Consider the following 19,331-nt stretch of genomic DNA (forward strand, 5'->3'; position numbering starts at 1 on the left):
AGCAATATGGTTGACTCTTAACTGCCCTGTGAAACATTCAGTTTAGGGGCAGTTAGGGATGGGCAACAAATGCAGGCTTTACCAGTGATGCCCACATCCCGTGAAAAAATAAAGGAAGACCAAAAAAATCATTGTGCAATGACCATACCTGAAATGAGCATTAGATCCTGTGAATCAGCAGAGCCAATGAAGGGAGGAGGTGGGCTGGGCTTGGGAGGAGGAGGAGGACCATTCTCATCTCAGAGTCGAATCACAAGGCTGTTGTTCAAGTCTGACTCCAGAGACTTAAGCACACAAATCCAGGCTGACACTCCACTCCAACACTGAGGGAGTGCTACACTGTCCAAGATGTTGCCCTTCGGAGTTAAATCATGGATCCATTTTCCTGCTCAGGTGGATGTAAAAGATTCCATGACACTATTTCAAAGGATAGCAGGAGACTAATCCCCAGTGTCCTGATCAATATTTGTCCCTCAATCAACATTACAAAAAACTGATTATCTGGTCTTAATTGCATTGCTATTTATGGGTGTTTGTATGCCCAAATTGGCTGATTCATTTTCTACCAAAATCCTCAAAAAATCCCTGAAAAATTATTTTACTTCTTTTCTTCTGTTTTCAGGTTTGGAAAGTGTGAGCTGTGTTAGAACCTCCATAGTAACCAATAACTTCCAAAGAGAAATTCAAACTTCCAGTTTATCGCTGAAATTATGTCATGTCAGGGTTTCACATTTTAAAAAGCTTTACTTTGACTAAAAACACTATTGACTAAACATCATTTTCTTGAGTGGGCGACTTTAAACTATAGAAATAAACAGTTCCTTGTTATCACTCTCACCAGAATAGCATGCCTCATAGCAAACAGTTCACAGTTACTCATAGCTCCCAGTAGGTTGCTTCCTTTCTGCTTTGCCAGCCAGGTAATTTCCAATCCCAGAACTGTCTCTCACTGTGATCATTACACTGTAGATTTCATCCTCTAGCTCCAGATAAATCTTCCAGCCTCTTTTAACTCCTGACAAATCAGTCTTCAAATTGAGTGCAAGCTCTCACCCACGTTCTAGGTGGTGAACAATAAGAATCATAATTTTCTCTGCTTACAGGTGCAGGCCTGGTTAATTGTATCTATTCTTGCTCTCTACTTCTTAGTTGGCTGCAATCCCTTCTTGTCTGTGATATTTATGCACTTATAGGAAAGCCTGTAACCTGATCTCAAAATGGCTTCCCCTATCCACTTCTCCATGGAAATGAGAAACATTCCATGAGAAACATAATAACTTTATATATAAGTAGGAATATTAATCCGTTATCCTTGATCACAACTGCCTTTCATCTTAGAGGTGAAGGAGTAGGTTCCAGAAACTGTTTATAACTTGATATCAATACCACCCATCTGTGACTTTTGGAGATACAGACTCTACCCATTGTAGGTTTGGGAACAGCCGTCATTGTCCCCATGTGTAAATACCTCACACCTCATTCTCAATAAAACAATTTGAGTAACTTTTGATCTCTAACAATTAAACCACCTAGGCTTACTGTTAGGCAGATGCCATCATAGGTCACATGACCACTTTCACCTACCGTACATAGTAATCTTTTAAAATAAGAGATACAGCCCTGAGACATAATAATCTTATAAACCTCATAACTATAACAGCTGATTTCGAGAAACAACATCAGCCTTTCTGGTTTTCCAGGCTTAGTAGATAAGAACCTAAGAAATAGGATCGGGGTAGGCCATTCAGTCCATCAATACTACTCCACGATTCAATAAGGTCATGGCTGATCTGATTGCGGCCTTAACTCAGGTTTGCATTGTTAATGTTATGTTAATTACACTGTTAAGATGCATAAGTGAAGGGCATTGTTTAACTAAGTACTTAGAATACTTATAAAGAGAGACTGCTGGCACACTGGAGTAGGAGGTAGGAATCAGACAAATGTAATGCTGCAGTCTATGAATAAAACTATTATCAAGAAAAATATCTCCTGTCTAGTTTCAGACTTCACCAACCGGCTTGGGATCAGGTTAACACCTATAATCCTTGACTCCCTTGCCAATCACAAACCTAACTCGGCCTTGAATATATTCAATGACCCAGCCTCCACTGCTCTCTGTGGAAGAGAGTTGCAAAGATTAACGACCCTCTGAGAGATGAAATTCTTTCGAACTTTCTTCTTAAATGAGAGGCACCACATTTTTAAACTATGCCCCCTAGTTCCAGATTCTCCCACAGGGAGAAACATCACCTCAGCATCTACTCTGATAAGCACCCTCAGAATTTTTTTACCTCTCATTTCTCGAAACACAACTGAGTATAGGCCCAACGTGATCAACCCTTCCTCATAAGACAGCCCCTTCATCCCAGGAATCATCTGAGTGAATCTTCTCTGAACAGTTTCCAATGCAAGTACATCTCCTTATGTAAGGAGACAAAACTGTACTCAATTTACAGGTGCAGTCTCATCAATGCAGCTGTAGCAAGACATCCCGACTGACTCCATCTCCTTTGCCATAAAGGTGAACATGGTGTGACTCCTGGTGGAAAATGCTAAACAATGGGTATAAGGTGAGCAAACATTTAGGCTTGTCTGCAATGCCTTGCATAGTGAAATTATCCATTAAATTCGCGATCAGGCATGAAGGAAAGAGTGTGTTCTGAGGCGTTGAGTTCATGGTGCTGTCTATTGATGGTATGGGTTCTCGGGTGCTGTCTATTGATGGGGTGTGAGTTCATGGCGCTGTCTATTGATGGGTGTGGGTTCATGGTGCTGTCTATTAATGGGGTGTGTGTTCTCGGGTGCTGTCTATTGATGGGGGATGTGTTCTCGGGTGCTGTCTATTGATGGGGTGTGTGTTTTCGAGTGCTGACTGTTGATGGGGTGTGGGTTCATGGTGCTGACGATTAATGGGGTGTGGGATCTCGGGTGCTGTCTATTGTTGGGGTGTGTGTTCATGGTGCTGTCTAATGATGGGGTGTGAGTTCTCGGGTGCTGTCTATTGATGGGGTGTGAGTTCATGGCACTGTCTATTGATGGGTGTGGGTTCATGATGCTGTCTATTAATGGGGTGTGTGTTCTCGGGTGCTGTCTATTGATGGGGGATATGTTCTCAGGTGCTGTCTATTGATGGGGTGTGTGTTCTTGGGTGCTGTCTATTGATGGGGTATGTGTTCTTGGGTGCTGTCTATTCATGGGGTGTATGTCCTGGGGTGCTGTCTATTGATGGGTGTGTGTCCTCGGGTGCTGTCTGTTGATGGGGTGTGTGTTCTCGGGTGCTATCTATTGGTGGGGTGTGTGTGTTCTCGGGTGCTGTCTATTGATGGGGTGTGTGTTCACTGGTGCTGTCTATTGATGGGGTGTGTGTTCATGGTGCTGTCAATTAATGGGGTGTGTGTTCTTGGGTGCTGTCTATTGATGGGGGGTGTGTTCTCGGGTGCTGTCTATTGATGGGGTGTGTGTTCTCGGGTGCTGTCTATTGTTGGGGTGTGGGTTCATGGTGCTGTCTATTGATGGGGTGTGGGATCTCGGGTGCTGTCTATTGATGGAGTGTGTGTTCTCGGGTGCTGTCTATTGATGGGGTGTGGGTTCATGCTGCTGTCCATTAATGGGGTGTGTGTTCTCGGGTGCTGTCTATTGATGGGGTGTGCGTTCATGGTGCTGTCAATTAATGGGGTGTGTGTTCTTGGGTGCTGTCTATTGATGGGGGATGTGTTCTCGGGTGCTGTATGTTGATGGGGTGTGTGTTCTCGGGTGCTGTCTATTGATGGGGTGTGGGTTCATGGTGCTATCTAGTGATGGGGTGTGTTCTCGGGTGCTGTCTATTGATGGGGTGTGTGTTCATGGTGTTGTCTATTGATGGGGTGTGTGTTCTCAGGTGCGGTCTATTGATGGGGTGTGTGTTCTCGGATGCTGGCTATTGATGGGGTGTGTGCTCTCGGGTGCTGTCTATTGATTGGGTGTGGGTTCTCGGGTGCTGTCTGTTGATGGGGTGTGTGTTCTCGGGTGCTGTCTGTTGACGGGGTGTGTGTTCTTGGGTGCTATCTGTTGACGGGGTGTGGGTTCATGGTGTTGTCTATTGATGGACTGTGTGTTCTCGGGTGCTGTCTATTGATGGGGTGTGTGTTCTCGGATGCTGTCTATTGATGGGGTGTGTGTTCTCGGGTGCTGTCTATTGATGGGGTGTGGGTTCTCGGGTGCTGTCTGTTGATGGGGTGTGGGTTCTCGGGTGCTGTCTGTTGACAGGGTGTGTGTTCTCGGGTGCTGTCTGTTGACGTGGTGTGGGTTTATGGTGCTGTCTGTTGATGGACTGTGTGTTCTCGGGTGCTGTCTATTGATGGGGTGTGTGTTTTCGGGTTCTATCTATTGATGGGGTGTGGGTTCATGGTGCTGTCTATTCATGGGGTGTGGGTTCATGGTGCAATCTATTGATGGGCTCTGTGTTCTCGCGTGCTGTCTATTGATGGGGTGTGGGTTCACGGTGCCGTCTATTGATGGGTTGTGGGTTCATGGTGTTGTCTATTAATGGGGTGCGGGTTCTCGGGTGCTGTCCATTGATGGGGTGTGTGTTCTCGGGTTCTGTCTATTGATGGGGTGTAGGTTCATGGTGTTGTCTACTAATGGGGTTTGGGTTCTCGGGTGCTGTCTATTAATGGGGTGTGGGTTCTCGGGTGCTGTCTATTGATGGGGTGTGTGTTCTCGGGTGCTGTCTATTAATGGGGTGTGGGTTCTCGGGTGCTGTCTATTGATGGGGTGTGTGTTCTCGGGTGCTGTCTATTGATGGGGTGTGGGTTCATGGTGTTGTCTATTGATGGGGTGTGTGTTCTCGGGTGCTGTCTATTGATGGGGTGTGGGTTCATGGTGTTGTCTATTGATGGGGTGTGTGTTCTCGGGTGCTGTCTATTGATGGAGTGTGGGTTCTTGGGTGCTGTCTATTGATGGGGTGTGGGTTCTTGGGTGCTGTCTATTGATGGGGTGTGTGTTCTCGGGTGCTGTCTATTGATGGGGTGTGGGTTCTTGGGTGCTGTCTATTGATGGGGTGTGTGTTCTCGGGTGCTGTCTATCGATGAGGTGTGTGTTCTCGGGTGCTGTCTATTGATGGGGTGTGGGTTCTTGGGTGCTGTCTGTTGATGGGGTGTGGGTTCTCGGGTGCTGTCTGCTGATGGGGTGTGGGTTCTCAGGATGTCAAGTTCCCTCTAATATCAGGTGGCCATTTTTCCTGTGAGCCAGGCAATGAATTTCCTGGCAATCTTTGACCTTTAATGGAGCCCCCCCACAGCTCCTGTGCTTGAACCATGTTCACAAGATTACAATTTCCAGCTGGTGTCACTTCACAGCAATCTCTGTCTGATTTCTTTGCTCTATAATCCATCGTGTAACTCTATAGCTCATGTTCCTGGCTGACCCAGGCCAGCCAGCACAGCCTAGAGTGTAAGCTGGCTTTCTGCCTTCATTTGCTATTATTTAGAAAAAGAAAATCATGACCTTTCACAATCTTAGGATGTCCCAAAGTGCTTCATAGCTAATTAAGTATTTTAAAATGCACAGCAGACAGTAAGATCTCACAAACAGCAATATCATAATGATCATGTCAGTTTTCTAGTGATGTTGATTGAGGGATAAATGTCAGACAGGAGACCAAGGAGAACGCCAGGTCAAATATCGTTCAATATTTTCACTCAGAATCCTTGAAATTCTCTAGAGAGCTCTGAATACTCAATCGATGAGTATATTCAAGACCGAGATCGATAGGCTTTAGAATTCAAGCGAATCAAGGGAAATGGTAATGGTGCAAGAAATTGGAGTTGATGGATAAATTCAGCTGTCATCTTTCTGCCTGACAGCGGAATCTTGAAAGGCTATTGGGGCTATTACTGCACCTGTTTCATGCTCTTCTGAAATAGTACCATTGGGATCTTTTATGTCTGAGGGCAGACAGGGCCTCAGTTTAAAGTCTCAGGTCCGAAAGATGGCACCTCTGCACTGCAGTGTTTCCTCAGTATTAGAACTTAGAGGTTTCTCACTGTTGGTGTGACCACTGCAACAAGTTTTATATTAGTATTTAAAACAAGGTTTAAATTTCAATCTGAAAGATGCTGGTAAACTCCAATGGAAATGTAACTTAAATGAGTGAGAAATTACAGCTTTAAAGGCATGCTCTCCTCAGTAAATAACTGTGTTTGCCTGTGGCAAAAGCTGAAATACTCCTCTGGGTTTTTTTGCACATTTACTGTTGGTTTTGAAAGAATCACACCTTCAATAAAGTTAGACACAGCCTTGTTGCATTGCAGACAGAGGCAGCTTAATAGTGAGATAGTGAGGGGAGTTGAGGCTGGAGAGTACGGGGGAAGAGTGTAGCAGACTCGACCCACTATATTCGCACGGGCAAATTGCGAACCCAGGGGATCAGAAGAAACACAGAGACTCCTCTTGCCATCATTCACTCAGCAGATCTGGCTTGCAGAAATACCTATCAAATACATTTACAATGCTGCAGTTCCCCAAATCCAAACTAAACAGGAAAAGGAACCGACCCACAAAAATACCACCTACCTGCAACACTGTGAAAATGCAAGTTGGATTGAAATGCAATCCCCAGATTGTTACACAGAACTCAAATACAGAAAGAATCCTTGTTTCTTATTACTTACCTACAAACTGCCCATGTATAGCCACCAGGATCGGTTTATCTGTTCTCTCTGTCACTTTAATTTATCTGAGAAAGTGTTAGCTCCACCCTGTGCCAGGAACTACCAAATAAGTTCCTCATTTCCATTAGAGGGCAGTTTTTATTTAAATTAATTTGTAATTACACATCCCCTTGCTGCCCCCTTCTGTTTGCAGTCACTCTGTACCTAGTGTCTCCAAGCTGACTGCTTGGATTCACAACAGATGATCTTTGTGCAGGTGTAAGCTGTAGTTCAGAGACAGCACTCTCGCCTTTGAATCAGAAAGTTATCACAACAGGCAAAATGGTGGAAGCTTTTCTAAGAAGCAGCTTTAGAACACAAAGATTAATAAGAAATGTCCAGTCTGGGTTTAGAATGAAGGGTCATACTTGACATCTCTTCAGTTCATTGAGTCTCTTGTAACACTAGCTATTGGTGAGCATCTAGAATTGCAACAGCAGCTATTGTTCCAACCACGGCTCACTCTTACCTCTAAGTTTTCTTTTATTCGTTCATTGGATGTGGGCTTCGCTGGCTGGGCCAGCATTTATTGCCCATCCCTAGTTGCCCTTGAGAAGGTGGTGGCGAGCTGCCTTCCTAAGCGGCTACAGTCCATGTGGTGTAGTTACACCCACAGTGCAGTTAGGAAGGGAGTTCCAGGGTTTTGACCCAGCCTCAGTGAAGGAACGGTGATATATTTCCAAGGCAGGATGGTGAGTTACCTGGAGGGGAACTTCCAGGTGGTGGTGTTTCTACCTAACTGCTGTCCTTGTCCTTCTAGATGGTAGAGGTCGCAGGTTGGAAGGTGCGATCGAAGGAGCCATGGTGAGTTATTGCATTGCATCTTGCATATGGTACGCACTGCTGCGAGTGTGCATCGGTGGTGGACGGAGTGGATATTTGTGGCTGGGGTGCCAATCAAGCGGGGCTGCTTTGTCCTGGATGGTGTCAAGCTTCTTGAGTGTTGTTGGAGCTGCACTCATCCAGGCAAGTGGAGAGTATTCCATCACACTCCTGACTTGTGCCTTGTAGATGGTGGACAGGCTTTGGGGAGTCAGGAGGCGAGTTACTCGCTGCAGGATTCCTAGCCTCTGACTGCAGAGTATTTTTATGGCTAGTCCAGTTCAGTTTCTGGTCAATGGTAACCCCCCCCAGGATGTTGATAGTGGGGGATTCATAAATGGTAATGCCATTGAATGTCAAGGGGCGATGGTTAGATTCTCCCTTGTTGGAGATGGTCATTGCCTGGCACTTGTGTGGCACAAATGTTACTTGCCACTTGTCAGCCCAGTCCTGAATATTGTCCAGGTCTTGCTGCATTTGGACATGGACTGCTTCAGGGTCATAGTGGCAAGAACCAATCCAGGGAGGTGTGCACAAGCTCCAGTTTGACACAGGCAGTGGAGTCCAGAGAGAGCGCTCTAACAGCAGGGAGACCAAATGCAGATTGGGTGATTGGAACACCTCCATTTATTTCGCAAGCATGAACCTAATCCTCCAAACACTAATCCTCCCACCACTTGTAGTTTTAATGTTCCTCCTGCTCAGTTTCCTGTATTGTAACAGTGAAACTCCACTTAAGATCGAAGAACAGCACCTCATTTCTCAATTAAACACTTTTATTGCCTTACAGGTTCAACACTGAGTTCAGCAATTTCAGATTCTACACCCAGTTTTTCCCCCAGCAGCTGTTGGTTCTAATTCTGCTGTTATATTTACCTCCCCCCTCAAGATCCATCTTTTGTATTTTTTTTTTACTTATCTCACTACCACCCCCTTTTGACTATAATTTACTCACTCCTGCCTTCGACCCTAACTCAAACCTTCTCTTGTTTTCTTTCCTCCCTCTCTCAGTCTCTGTATGTGGTTAAACCATCTCTAACCTTTCCCAGTTCTGATGAAAGGTCATCGAACTGGAACATTAACTCTGTTTCTTTCTCCACAGAATGCTGCCTGACCTGCTGACTATTTCCAGCATTCTGAAATTGTGTAGTTGATAGTGAACAGGATAGCTGTCGTCTCCAGGATGATATGCGTGATATGTGTGATCTGCAAATTTCCCAATCCTGCCACCCATATTTAGGTCCAAATCATTAATATATACAAGCAGCAAGGGCCCCAACGTTGAGCCCTGTGGAACGCCACTGGAAACCGCTTTCCATTCGCAAATTGCATTCACATTCTGTTTTTCTTACTGAGGGGTTGCAACACTGTCAGAGGCGCCTGTCTGCTTTTGGATGTCATGTTCAACTGAGGCCTCACTTGCCCTCTACAGGTAGAAACATAGAACCATAGAAAAGTTATGGTGCAGAAAGGAGTCATTCTGCTGTCTGCGCCAGCCAAAAAAAGAGAAAAAAAGAAACTAGCCGCTCAACTTTAATCCCATTTTCCAGCACCTGGTCCGTAGCCTTGTAGGTTACAGCACTTCGGATGCAAATCCTGGTACCTTTTGAATGAGTTGAGCGTTTCAGCCTCAACCACCAATTCAGGAAGTGAATTCCTGACACCCACCACCCTCTGGATGAAAAAGTCTTTCCTCATGCTCCTCTAATCCTTCTACCAATCACCGTAAATCTATGCTCTCTGGTAATTGACCCTCAGCTAGGGGAAACCAGTCTTTCCTGTAGGCCCCTCAATCTTTTACACCTCAATTAGATCACCCCTCTGTTCTAAGGAAAACAACGCCAGCCTATCCAATCTTTCCTCAAAGCTGCAATTTTCAAGCCCTGGCAACATTCTTCTAAATCTCCTGTGCACTCTCCCCAGAGCAATTATGTCCTTCCTATAATGTGACGACCAGAATTGTACACAAAATTCAATCTGTGGCCTAACCAACATTTTATACAGTTTCATCATTACATCCCTGCTTTTGTATTCAATACCTCACCCAGTAAAAGAAAGCATTCCACGTGCTTTCTTTACCACCTTATCCACCTGTACTGCCACATTCAGGGACCTGTGGACATGCACTCCAAGGTCTCTCACTTCCTCAACTTCTCTCAATATCCTCCCATTTATTGTGTATTCCCTAGCTTTGTTAGCCCTCCCCAAATGCATTACCTCACTCTTTTCTGGATTGAATTCCATTTGCCACTTTCCTACTCACTCAACCAAACCATTGATATCATCCTGGAGTCGACAGCTATCCTGTTCATATCAACTACATGGCCAATTTTTGTGTGATTTGCAAATTTCCCAATCCTGCCACCCACATTTAGGTCCAAATCATTAATATATAAAACAAGCAGCAAGGGCCCCAATGCTGAGCCCTGTTGAACGCCACTGGAAATCGCTTTCCATTCACAAAAGAACAAAGAAAGAAAAGTACAGCACAGGAACAGGCCTTTCGGCTCTCCAAGCCTGCGCTGATCATATTGCTCGTCAACTAAAACAAAGAACAAAGAAACGTACAGAAAAACATCCATCAAATATTACCCTTTGTTTCCTGTCACTAAGAATTTTAGATCCAACCCGCCATCTTCCCCGATATCCCATGAGATCTCACTTTCTTGACTAGTCTGCCATGTGGGATCTTGTCAAATGCCTTACTGAAATCCATGTAGACAACATCCACTGCACTACTCTCATAAATCCTTGCTATTTCTTCAAAAAATTCTATTAAATTAATAAGACATGACCTTCCCCTAACAAAACCATGCTGACTATCCCTGATCAATCCCTGCCTTTCTAAGTGACAGTTTATCCTGTCTCTCAGAATTGATTCAAATAATTTGTCCACTACTGAAGTCAGACTGACAGGTCTATAATTTTCTGGCCTATCTCTCGCACCCTTTTTAAATACTGGTACAACGTTTGCAGACCTCCACTCCTCTGGGACCTCGCCTGTAACTAGCGAGGATTGGAAAATGATCCTCGGAGCATCGGCTATTTCCTTCCTGGCTTCCTTTAACAACCTGGGATACAATCCATCTGGCCCTGATGATTTATCCACCTTCAAGGATGTCAGCAACTCCAGTAGTTCCTCTCTCATTATGCTTATTATATCTAATATTTCATGCTCCTCCTCTTTAACTAGAATATCTGCATCATCCCTCTCCTTAGTGAAGGCAAAGACAAAGTACTCATTGAGAACCCTGCCCACATCTTCTGCATCAGCACACAAGTCACCATGTACATCTCTGATAAGCCCTACCCTTGCCTTAGTTTTTCTCTTGCTCTTAATGCACTGGTAAAACAGCCTTGGATTTTCTTTGATTTTATCTGGCAATATTTTTCCGCATCGTCTCTTTGATCTCCTAATTTCATTTTTTACTTCACCCCTGTACTTTCTATACTCCTCTAGACTTTCTACAGTATCAAGCTCTATGTGACTGTCATAAGCTTTCTTTTTCTGTTTGACCTTACCCTGGAGGATTCCATATTTTAAAGAGAGCCGAGGAGTTCTCCCCAGTATTCTGGCCAATATTTATCCTTCAACCGACATCACTAAAATTATCTGGTCATTATCACATTACTGTTTGTGGGATCTTGCTTTGTGTAAATTAGTTATTGTGTTTCCTTCAACACAACAGTGGCTACACGTCAAAAATACTTCATTGGTTATAAATTCTTTTGGAATGTCCTGCAGTTCTGAAAGGTGCTATGTAAATGCTGTTCTTTATTTCTTTTATCCCCATGTATATAGTCCATTACTCAAATTTTCAGATACATTCCTAGTCAATTTTATTTACAAATACATTCACTGAATAAATATTTTACACCAGCCCTCTTTTAGTCAGCTCCTATATATATATATATATATATATATATATCAACATGGGTTGATCCCCAATCCATACCAAAGCAAATTACTGCAGATACTGAAAATCTGAAATCATTGACTTTCAAGAGGGAATTGAGTAACTATCCAAAGAGAAAAGGTTTTCAGGATGATGGGAAAAGGACGTCAAAGTAGGACTAGCTCTTGCAGAGAGCCAGCACATACACAAAGGGCAGAATGGCCTCCTGTGCTTTAACCATCCTATGATTCTATGAATGCAAAGTTCATTGTTCCCGCTGAAGGCACTAGTTGGGGATGGGTACAATGCAAACTGCCCAAAGGATAGGATGAGAAACATTCGTAAAGCCTCCTGTGTCAAATGGCAATGCATTGATTCCTTCTCCTAAGGGCAGGTACGCTAACCAGGATTCAGCGTCGCTTTAATTGATTAACCATGAAGATTCATCACAAGTCCAATTACAACAGGAATAAACACTTAACAGTGGATACAGGAGGATCTCGTCAACATATTATTGTAGCAGTGAAAGTCAGTGCCTTCATGTGAGGGGGCAGTGAGAGAGAGAGAGAGAGTCAGCACCTTCAGGGGAGGGGCAGAGAGGCAGCACCTTCAGGGGAAAGGGAGAGAGAGGCAGCACCTTCAGGGGAGGGGGAGAGAGAGGCAGCACCTTCAGGGGAGGGACAGAGAGGCAGCACCTTCAGGGGAGGGGGAGAGAGAGGCAGCACCTTCAGGGGAGGGGCAGAGAGGCAGCACCTTCAGGGGAGAGGGAGAGAGAGGCAGCACCTTCAGGGGAGGGGGAAAGAGAGGCAGCACCTTCAGGGGAGGGGGAAAGAGAGGCAGCACCTTCAGGGGAGGGGGAGAGAGAGGCAGCACCTTCAGGGGAGGGGGAGAGAGAGGCAGCACCTTCAGGGGAGGGGGAGAGAGAGGCACCTTCAGAGGAGGGGGAGAGAGAGGCAGCACCCTCAGGAGAGGGGGAGAGAGAATCGGCGCCTTCAGGGGAGGGGGAGAGAGAGTCGGCGCCTTCAGGGGAGGGGGAGAGAGAGTCGGCGCCTTCAGGGGAGGGGGAGAGAGAGTCGGCGCCTTCGGGGAGGGGGAAAGATAGTTGGTGCCTTCGGGGGAGGGGGAGAGAGAGTCGGCACCTTCAGGGGAGGGGGAGGGAGTCGGCACCATAAGACCATAAGACATAGGAGCAGAAATTAGGCCATTCGGCCCATCGAGTCGGCTCTGCCATTCAATCATGGCTGATAAGTTTCTCAACCCCATTCTCCCGCCTTCTCCCAGTAACCTTTGATCCCCTTACCAATCAAGAACCTATCTATCTCGGTCTTAAATACACTCAATGACCTGGCCTCCACAGCCTTCTGTGGCAATGAATTCCATAGATTCACCACTCTCTGGCTAAAGAAGTTTCTCCTCATCTCTGTTCTAAAAGGTCTTCCCTTTACTCTGAGGCTGTGCCCTCGGGTCCTAGTCTCTCCTACTAATGGAAACATCTTCCCCACATCCACTCTATCCAGGCCTTTCGGTATTCTGTAAGTTTCAATCAGATCCCCCCTCATCCTTCTAAACTCCATCGAGTATAGACCCAGAGTCCTCAAACGTTCCTCATATGTTAAGCCTTTCATTCCTGGGATCGTTCTCGTGAACCTCCTCTGGACCCTCTCCAGGGTCAGAACATCCTTCCTGAGATATGGGGCCCAAAATTGCTCACAATATTCTAAATGTGGTCTGACCAGAGCCTTATAAAGCCTCAGCAGCACATCCCTGCTTTTATATTCTAGTCCTCTCGAAATAAATGCCAACATTGCATTTGCCTTCCTAACTACCAACTCAACCTGCAAGTTAACCTTAAGAGAATCCTGGACTAGGACTCCCAAGTCCCTTTGCACTCCAGATTTCTGAATTCTCTCCCCATTTAGAAAATAGTCTATGCCTCTATTCTTCCTACCAAAGTGCATGACCTCACACTACCTCACGTTGTATTCCATCTGCCACTTCTTTGCCCATTCTCCTAACCTGTCCAAATCCTTCTGCAGTCTCCCCGCCTCCTCAATACTACCTGTCCCTCCACCTATCTTTGTATCATCTGCAAACTTAGCCAGGATGCCCTCAGTTCCTTCATCTAGATCATTAATGTATAAAGTGAAAAGTTGTGATCCCAACACTGACCCCTGCGGAACTCCACTAGTCACCGGCCGCCATCCTGAGAAGGACCCCCTTATCCCCACTCTCTGCCTCCTGCCAGACAGCCAATCTTCTATCCATGCTAGTACCTTGCCTCTATCACCATAGGCTCTTACTGAGCAGCCTCTTGTGCGGCACCTTGTCAAAGGCCTTCTGGGAGTCCAAGTAGATAACATCCATTGTCTCTCCTTTGTCTAATCTACTTGTTACCTCCTCAAAGAATTCTAACAGATTTGTCAGGCATGACCTCCCCATGATGAAACCATGCTGACTTTGCCCTATTTTACCATGCACTTCCAAGTATTCTGAAATCTCATCCTTAATAATGGACTCTAAAATCTTACCAACGACCGAGGTCAGGCTAATCGGCCTGCAATTTCCCGTCTTTTGCCTCACTCCCTTCTTAAACAAGGGGGTTACATTAGCAATTTTCCAGTCCTCTGGAACCCTCCCTGACTCGAGTGATTCCTGAAAGATCACGACTAACGCCTCCACTATCTCTTCAGCTATCGCCTTCAGAACTCTGGGGTGTAATCCATCTGGTCCAGGTGATTTATCCACCTTTAGATCTTTCAGTTTTCCTAGCACCTTCTCCTTGGTAATGGCCACCATACTCACCTCTGCCCCCCGACTCTCTTGAACTTTGGGGATGTTACTCGTGTCTTCCACCATGAAGACTGACGCAAAGTACCTATTCAGTTCCTCTGCCATTTCTTTGTTCCCCACTATTACTTCTCCAGCATCATTTTACAGCCGCCCAATGTCCACTTTTGCCTCTCTCTTACCCTTTATATATCTAAAAAAACTCTTGCAATCTTCTTTTATATTACTGGCTAGTTTACCCTCATATTTAATCTTCTCCCTCCTTATTTCTTTTTTAGTTGTCCTCTGTTGGTCTTTGTAGGCTTCCCAATCCCCTGGTTTCCCACTGCTCTTCGCCGCATTGTATGCTTTCTCTTTAGCTTTTATACTGTCACTGACTTCCCTTGTCAGCCATGGTTGCCTCGTCCTCCCTTTAGTATGCTTCTTCTTCCTAGGGATGAATTTTTGCTGTGTCTCCCAAATTACCCCCAGAAACTCCTGCCATTGCTGTTCCACTGTCTTTCCTGCTAGGCTCATCTCCCAGTCAATTCTGGCCAGCTCCTCCCTCATGCCTCCGTAGTTGCCTTTATTCAACTGTAATACCGTTACATCTGATTCCAGCTTTTTCCTCTCAAATTGCAGGGTAAATTCTATCATATTATGGTCACTTCCTCCTAAGGGTTCCTTCACCTTAAGCTCCCTTATCAAATCTGCCTCATTACACATCACTAAATCTAGAATTGCCTGTTCCCTAGTGGGTTCCACCACAAGCTGTTCCAAAAAGCCATCTCGTAGACATTCCACAAATTCCTTTTCTTGGAATCCACTACCAACCTGATTTTCCCAGTCTACCTGCATATTGAAATCCCCCATGATCACTGTAACCTTGCCTTTCTTACACGCCTTTTCTATCTCCTGGTGTATCTTGTGCCCCACATCCTGACTACTGTTCAGAGGCCTGTACATAACTCCCATTATGGTTTTTTTACTTTTGCAGTTCCTCAACTCTACCCACACAGATTCTACATCATCTAACCCTACATCATTTCTTGCTATCGATTTAATTTCATTTCTTACTAACAAAGCAACCCCACTCACTCTGCCAACCTGCCTATCTTTTCGATAGGATGTATATCCTTGGATATTTAGCTCCCAGTCCTGATCCCTTTGCAGCCATGTCTCCGTGATGCCCACCACATCATACTTGCCAATTTCAATCTGTGCCACAAGCTCATTTATCTTATTTCATATACTGCGTGCATTCAGATACAACACCTTCAGTCCTATATTTCCGTCCCTTTTCTCATTGTCGTCCCTTTATCTGATGTGCTTGAAGTTAGATTCCTAGCTCTTTCCAAACACTCTGTCCTATTTTGTGTTCTGGAGACTTTAATAGCCTCTCCTTTCTTTTCAGTTTTTTCATAATTTTCCATGAAGTTGAATCCACCCCCCCCCCCCACACGCAAACCTGCTGCTTTGTTTCCCATTAGTCATACTTCTTGGAGTTCTTGGCACCTTCAGGGGAGGAAGAGAGAGTCAGCACCTTCAGAGAAGGGCAGGAGTTTAAGAGGTTTCATGGAGGAGGAGAAACCGGGAGTTCTGTAGTTCTTCATACATACAGCCTGGAGAACCCCTTATGCCAAGTAGCCAGGTCCCATTCCCTGAGGCCAGGGATTGGGGTGAGCAGAGACCGAGGCTAAGTGACCCCCACACATAGGCCCACCACTCATAGACTCCCAAACAGGCCCCAAACAGAAAGATGCCCTGCTCAAAGATCCCCCTCTCATGGGCACCCCATCATAGATCCACCTGGTCATTTGGTAGTACAGAGCTTAAGTATTGCCGAAAAAAAGAGACATTTTGTCAAAGCTTTTTGTCTTGCATTCATCAGGACAATTCACAAGAATACAATGTAAGGGAAAACAACAAATTTATACTGTATGAGAAAAGAGTGCTGACTGAGTGGACTCTGGTAGATGCATTGCCATGGAGAATGCACCAGTGTACAGATGGTGAATGACAGTTAACTGCCGAGCAATGTTTGACATTAAGATCAGGCACCTTGACTCTGATTGTTCAAGGCATTGCCTTGAGGAAGGAACAAATGAATGGCTGTCGCTTACTTAGTTTAGCTGAAACAGGTGTAATGTGTGTACATGTCCTTTCTGTCTGCAAAGAACAGGACCCTGTGTATTAAGATATGTAGATTCCCATTACCGCAAATGCTCCACACTGTGAACCCGACTGACAATCTTAAATTTGTTGTCAGCGTAATTCTTTTCACACTGAGGATTAGTTAGCAAATATCGTCCAATCGCAGAATCACATCTAACGTTGGACACTGCGTTTTGCAAGCACGGGCTGGTTGGGTATCTTGACCGTTGTAAAAAATGGAAGGAACATGCTGTTTGATACGATCCGCCAGTGTTTGGAGACTTACGGCCTACGTACCAAGCTTCACACGGGCACTGAAATTCTGAAAATGCTGTCTTCCCTCAAAGTGTATTCTTGAAAATTGTCATGATCAGTGCAAGACGAAAAGCTTCAACAAAATGTCTCTTTTTTTCAGAAATACTCTTAGATCCAACCCTTTTAGATGACGGGCAAAAAAGGGCAATTCTGAGAGCATGAAAGCAGAGCTAGCTAAAGTGAACTGGCAAATGAGGTTAAGGGATAGGTCAATAGAAGTTCAGTGGCAGACATTTAAAGGGATATTTCAGAATACACAGAATATATACATTCCAATGAGAAAGAAAAATGCCAAGGGGAGGGCCCACCATCCATGGTTAACTAAAAAAGTTGAAGAAATTATCAAACTTAAAGAAAAAGTGTATAATTACGCAAAGACGGGTGGCAGGTCAGAAGATTGGAAAAAGTATAAAGAACAGCAAAGGATGACAAAAAGATTTATGAGTGGGAAAAATTAGAGTACAAGAGAAAGCTAGCTAGCAATACAAAGACAGATAGTAAGAGTTTCTATAGATATTTAAATAAGAAGAGTTAACAAAGTGAGCATTGGTCCAATAGAGAATGTGTCTGGGAATTGATAATGAAAAGTAGGAAGATGGTTGATGAATTAACAGGGATTTGCTTCGGTCTTCACTAAAGCGGACACAAGCAACATCCCAGAAATCGCTGTGATTCAGGAAATGGAAGGGACGTGGGAACTCGGGAAAATTACTATCACCACGGAAGTGGTATTAAGCAACTTGTTGGGACTGTGGGCTGACAAATCCCCAAGTCCAGATGGACTTCACCCTAAGGTCTTGAAAGAAGTGGCTAATGACATAGTTGATGCATTGGTTTTAATTTTCCAAAATTCCCTTGATTCGGGGAAGGTTCCATTAGATTGGAAAATAGAAAATGTAACTCCTTTATTCAAAAAGGGAGGGAGACAGAGAGCAGGAAACTACAGGCCAGTTAGCCTAGCATCTGTCATAGGGAAAATGTTGCAAGTCATTATTAAAAATGTTAAAGCAGGGCACTTCGAAAAATTCAAGGCAATCAGGCAGAGTCAGCATGGTTTTGTAAAAAGGAAATTATGTTGAACCAATTTATTGGAGTTCTTTGAAGGAGTCACATGTGCTGTGGATAAAGGGACATCAGTTGATGTACTGTACTTAGATTTCCAGAAGGCATTTGATAAAGTGTCACATCAAAGGTTATTGCAGAAAATAAAAGCTCATGGTGTAGGGGTAACATATTGGCATGGATAGAAGATTGGCTAGCTAACAGAAAGCAGAGTTGGCTTAAATGAGTCGTTTTCTGGTTGGCAGGATGTGACGAATGGTGTGCCACAGGGATCAGTGCTGGGGCCTCAACTTTTTAAAATTAATATAAATGACTTGGATGAAGGAATGGCACTAAATTTGCTGATGACACAAAAATAAGTAAGAAAGTAAATTGCAAAGAAGACATAAGGAGGCTACAAAGTGACAAATGCAGTGTAATTTGGGCAAATGTGAAATTGTTCATTTTGGCAGGAAGAATGAAAAAGAAGTTTATTATCTCAATGGTGAGAGATTGCAGAGCTCTGAGATTCAGAGGGATCTGGGCATAAATTACAAAAGGTTAGTATACAGATACAGCAAGTAATTAGGAAAGCTAATAGAATGTTATCATTTATTTTGAGGGGAATTGAATACAAAAGTAGGGAGGTTATGCTTCAGTTGTATAGGGCATTGGTGAAACCACATCTGGAGTATTGTGTACAGTACTGGTCTCCTTAATTAAAGAAAGATGTAAATGTGTCAGAAGCAGTTCAGAGGAAGTTTACTAGACTAATACCAGGAATGGGCGGGTTGTCTTATGAGGAAAGGCTGAACAGGTTAGGCTTGTATCCACTGGAGTTTAGAAGAGTAAGAGGCGACTTAGTTGAAACCTTTAAGATCCTGAGGGGTCTTGACAGGATGGATGTGGCGAGGATGTTTCCTCTTGTGGGAGAATCTAGAACTAGGGGTCTCTGTTTGAGCATAAGGGGTCACTCATTTAAAACAGAGAGTAGTGGAAATATTTTCTCAGAGGGTTGCGTGTCTTTGGAACTCTGTTCCTCAAAAAGCAGTGGAAGCAAAGTCTGAATATTTTTAAGACAGAGCTAGATAGATTCTTGATTAACAGGAGGATGAAAGATTAATCGGGGGTAGGCAGAAATATGGGGTTGAGGTTATATTCATATCAGCCATGATCTTATTGAATGGCAGAGCAGGCTCGAGGGGCCGAATGGCCTACTCCTGTTCCCCATTCGTATCCTAAATCACGTCCTATGCCCCTCAATAGTTTATACAAGGACCATGACAGCCACCCTGTCCCAATCTTGGGCTGAACATTCTTCAGGTGTGACTTGGGATGTAGGTCGTTTGTCCCTGAAATTAAGCCTCATTACCACCCACCCCCCCACAAAGGGGGCAGTGATTTTGTTTTTGGTAAGATTGTGACCTCTTAGGAATGAAATAAGCCGCTACTGAGGCTTGCAAACTATCTTTCTGGATTAGTTACACAAAACTTGAGTATTTCTGTAAATGAGGTGTCTCCTTTTCCAGCAACATTCCAGACTGGTTAATGTCGGAGGGGGAAAAAAGTTGCAACTCGCCTTTAAGAGCAAATGTCTTGATTTATAAGAGTTTATTTCCTGATTCATGAGGGGGTTTGCATTGCT

General features: G+C 44.5%; 2 protein-coding genes across 3 annotated transcripts in view; one reads left to right on the forward strand and one right to left on the reverse strand.

The window, feature by feature from the left end:
* The window catches only part of btk (Bruton agammaglobulinemia tyrosine kinase), a 183,525-nt gene extending 176,792 nt beyond the window's left edge, over positions 1 to 6,733 (reverse strand). The window contains exon 1 of the mRNA XM_078546919.1: positions 6,654 to 6,733. The gene's annotated coding sequence lies outside the window, so the exon portion shown is untranslated. The remainder of the gene's footprint in view (positions 1 to 6,653) is intronic.
* The window catches only part of LOC144683667 (large ribosomal subunit protein eL42), a 29,338-nt gene continuing 11,790 nt past the window's right edge, over positions 1,784 to 19,331 (forward strand). Inside the window, exons 1-2 of one of the 2 annotated variants that reach the window (XM_078546924.1) lie at positions 1,784 to 2,573; positions 7,453 to 7,496. In XM_078546924.1, coding sequence (XP_078403050.1) covers positions 7,494 to 7,496 — 3 coding nt within the window. In that variant the 5' untranslated portion in view covers positions 1,784 to 2,573; positions 7,453 to 7,493. Of the gene's footprint in view, positions 2,574 to 7,445; positions 7,497 to 19,331 lie in introns of those variants that run through there. The other variant, XM_078546923.1, reaches the window with a different exon arrangement.

The sequence above is a fragment of the Cetorhinus maximus genome, chromosome 8 (genome assembly GCF_964194155.1).
Source record: "Cetorhinus maximus chromosome 8, sCetMax3.hap1.1, whole genome shotgun sequence".
Lineage (NCBI taxonomy): Eukaryota > Metazoa > Chordata > Chondrichthyes > Lamniformes > Cetorhinidae > Cetorhinus > Cetorhinus maximus.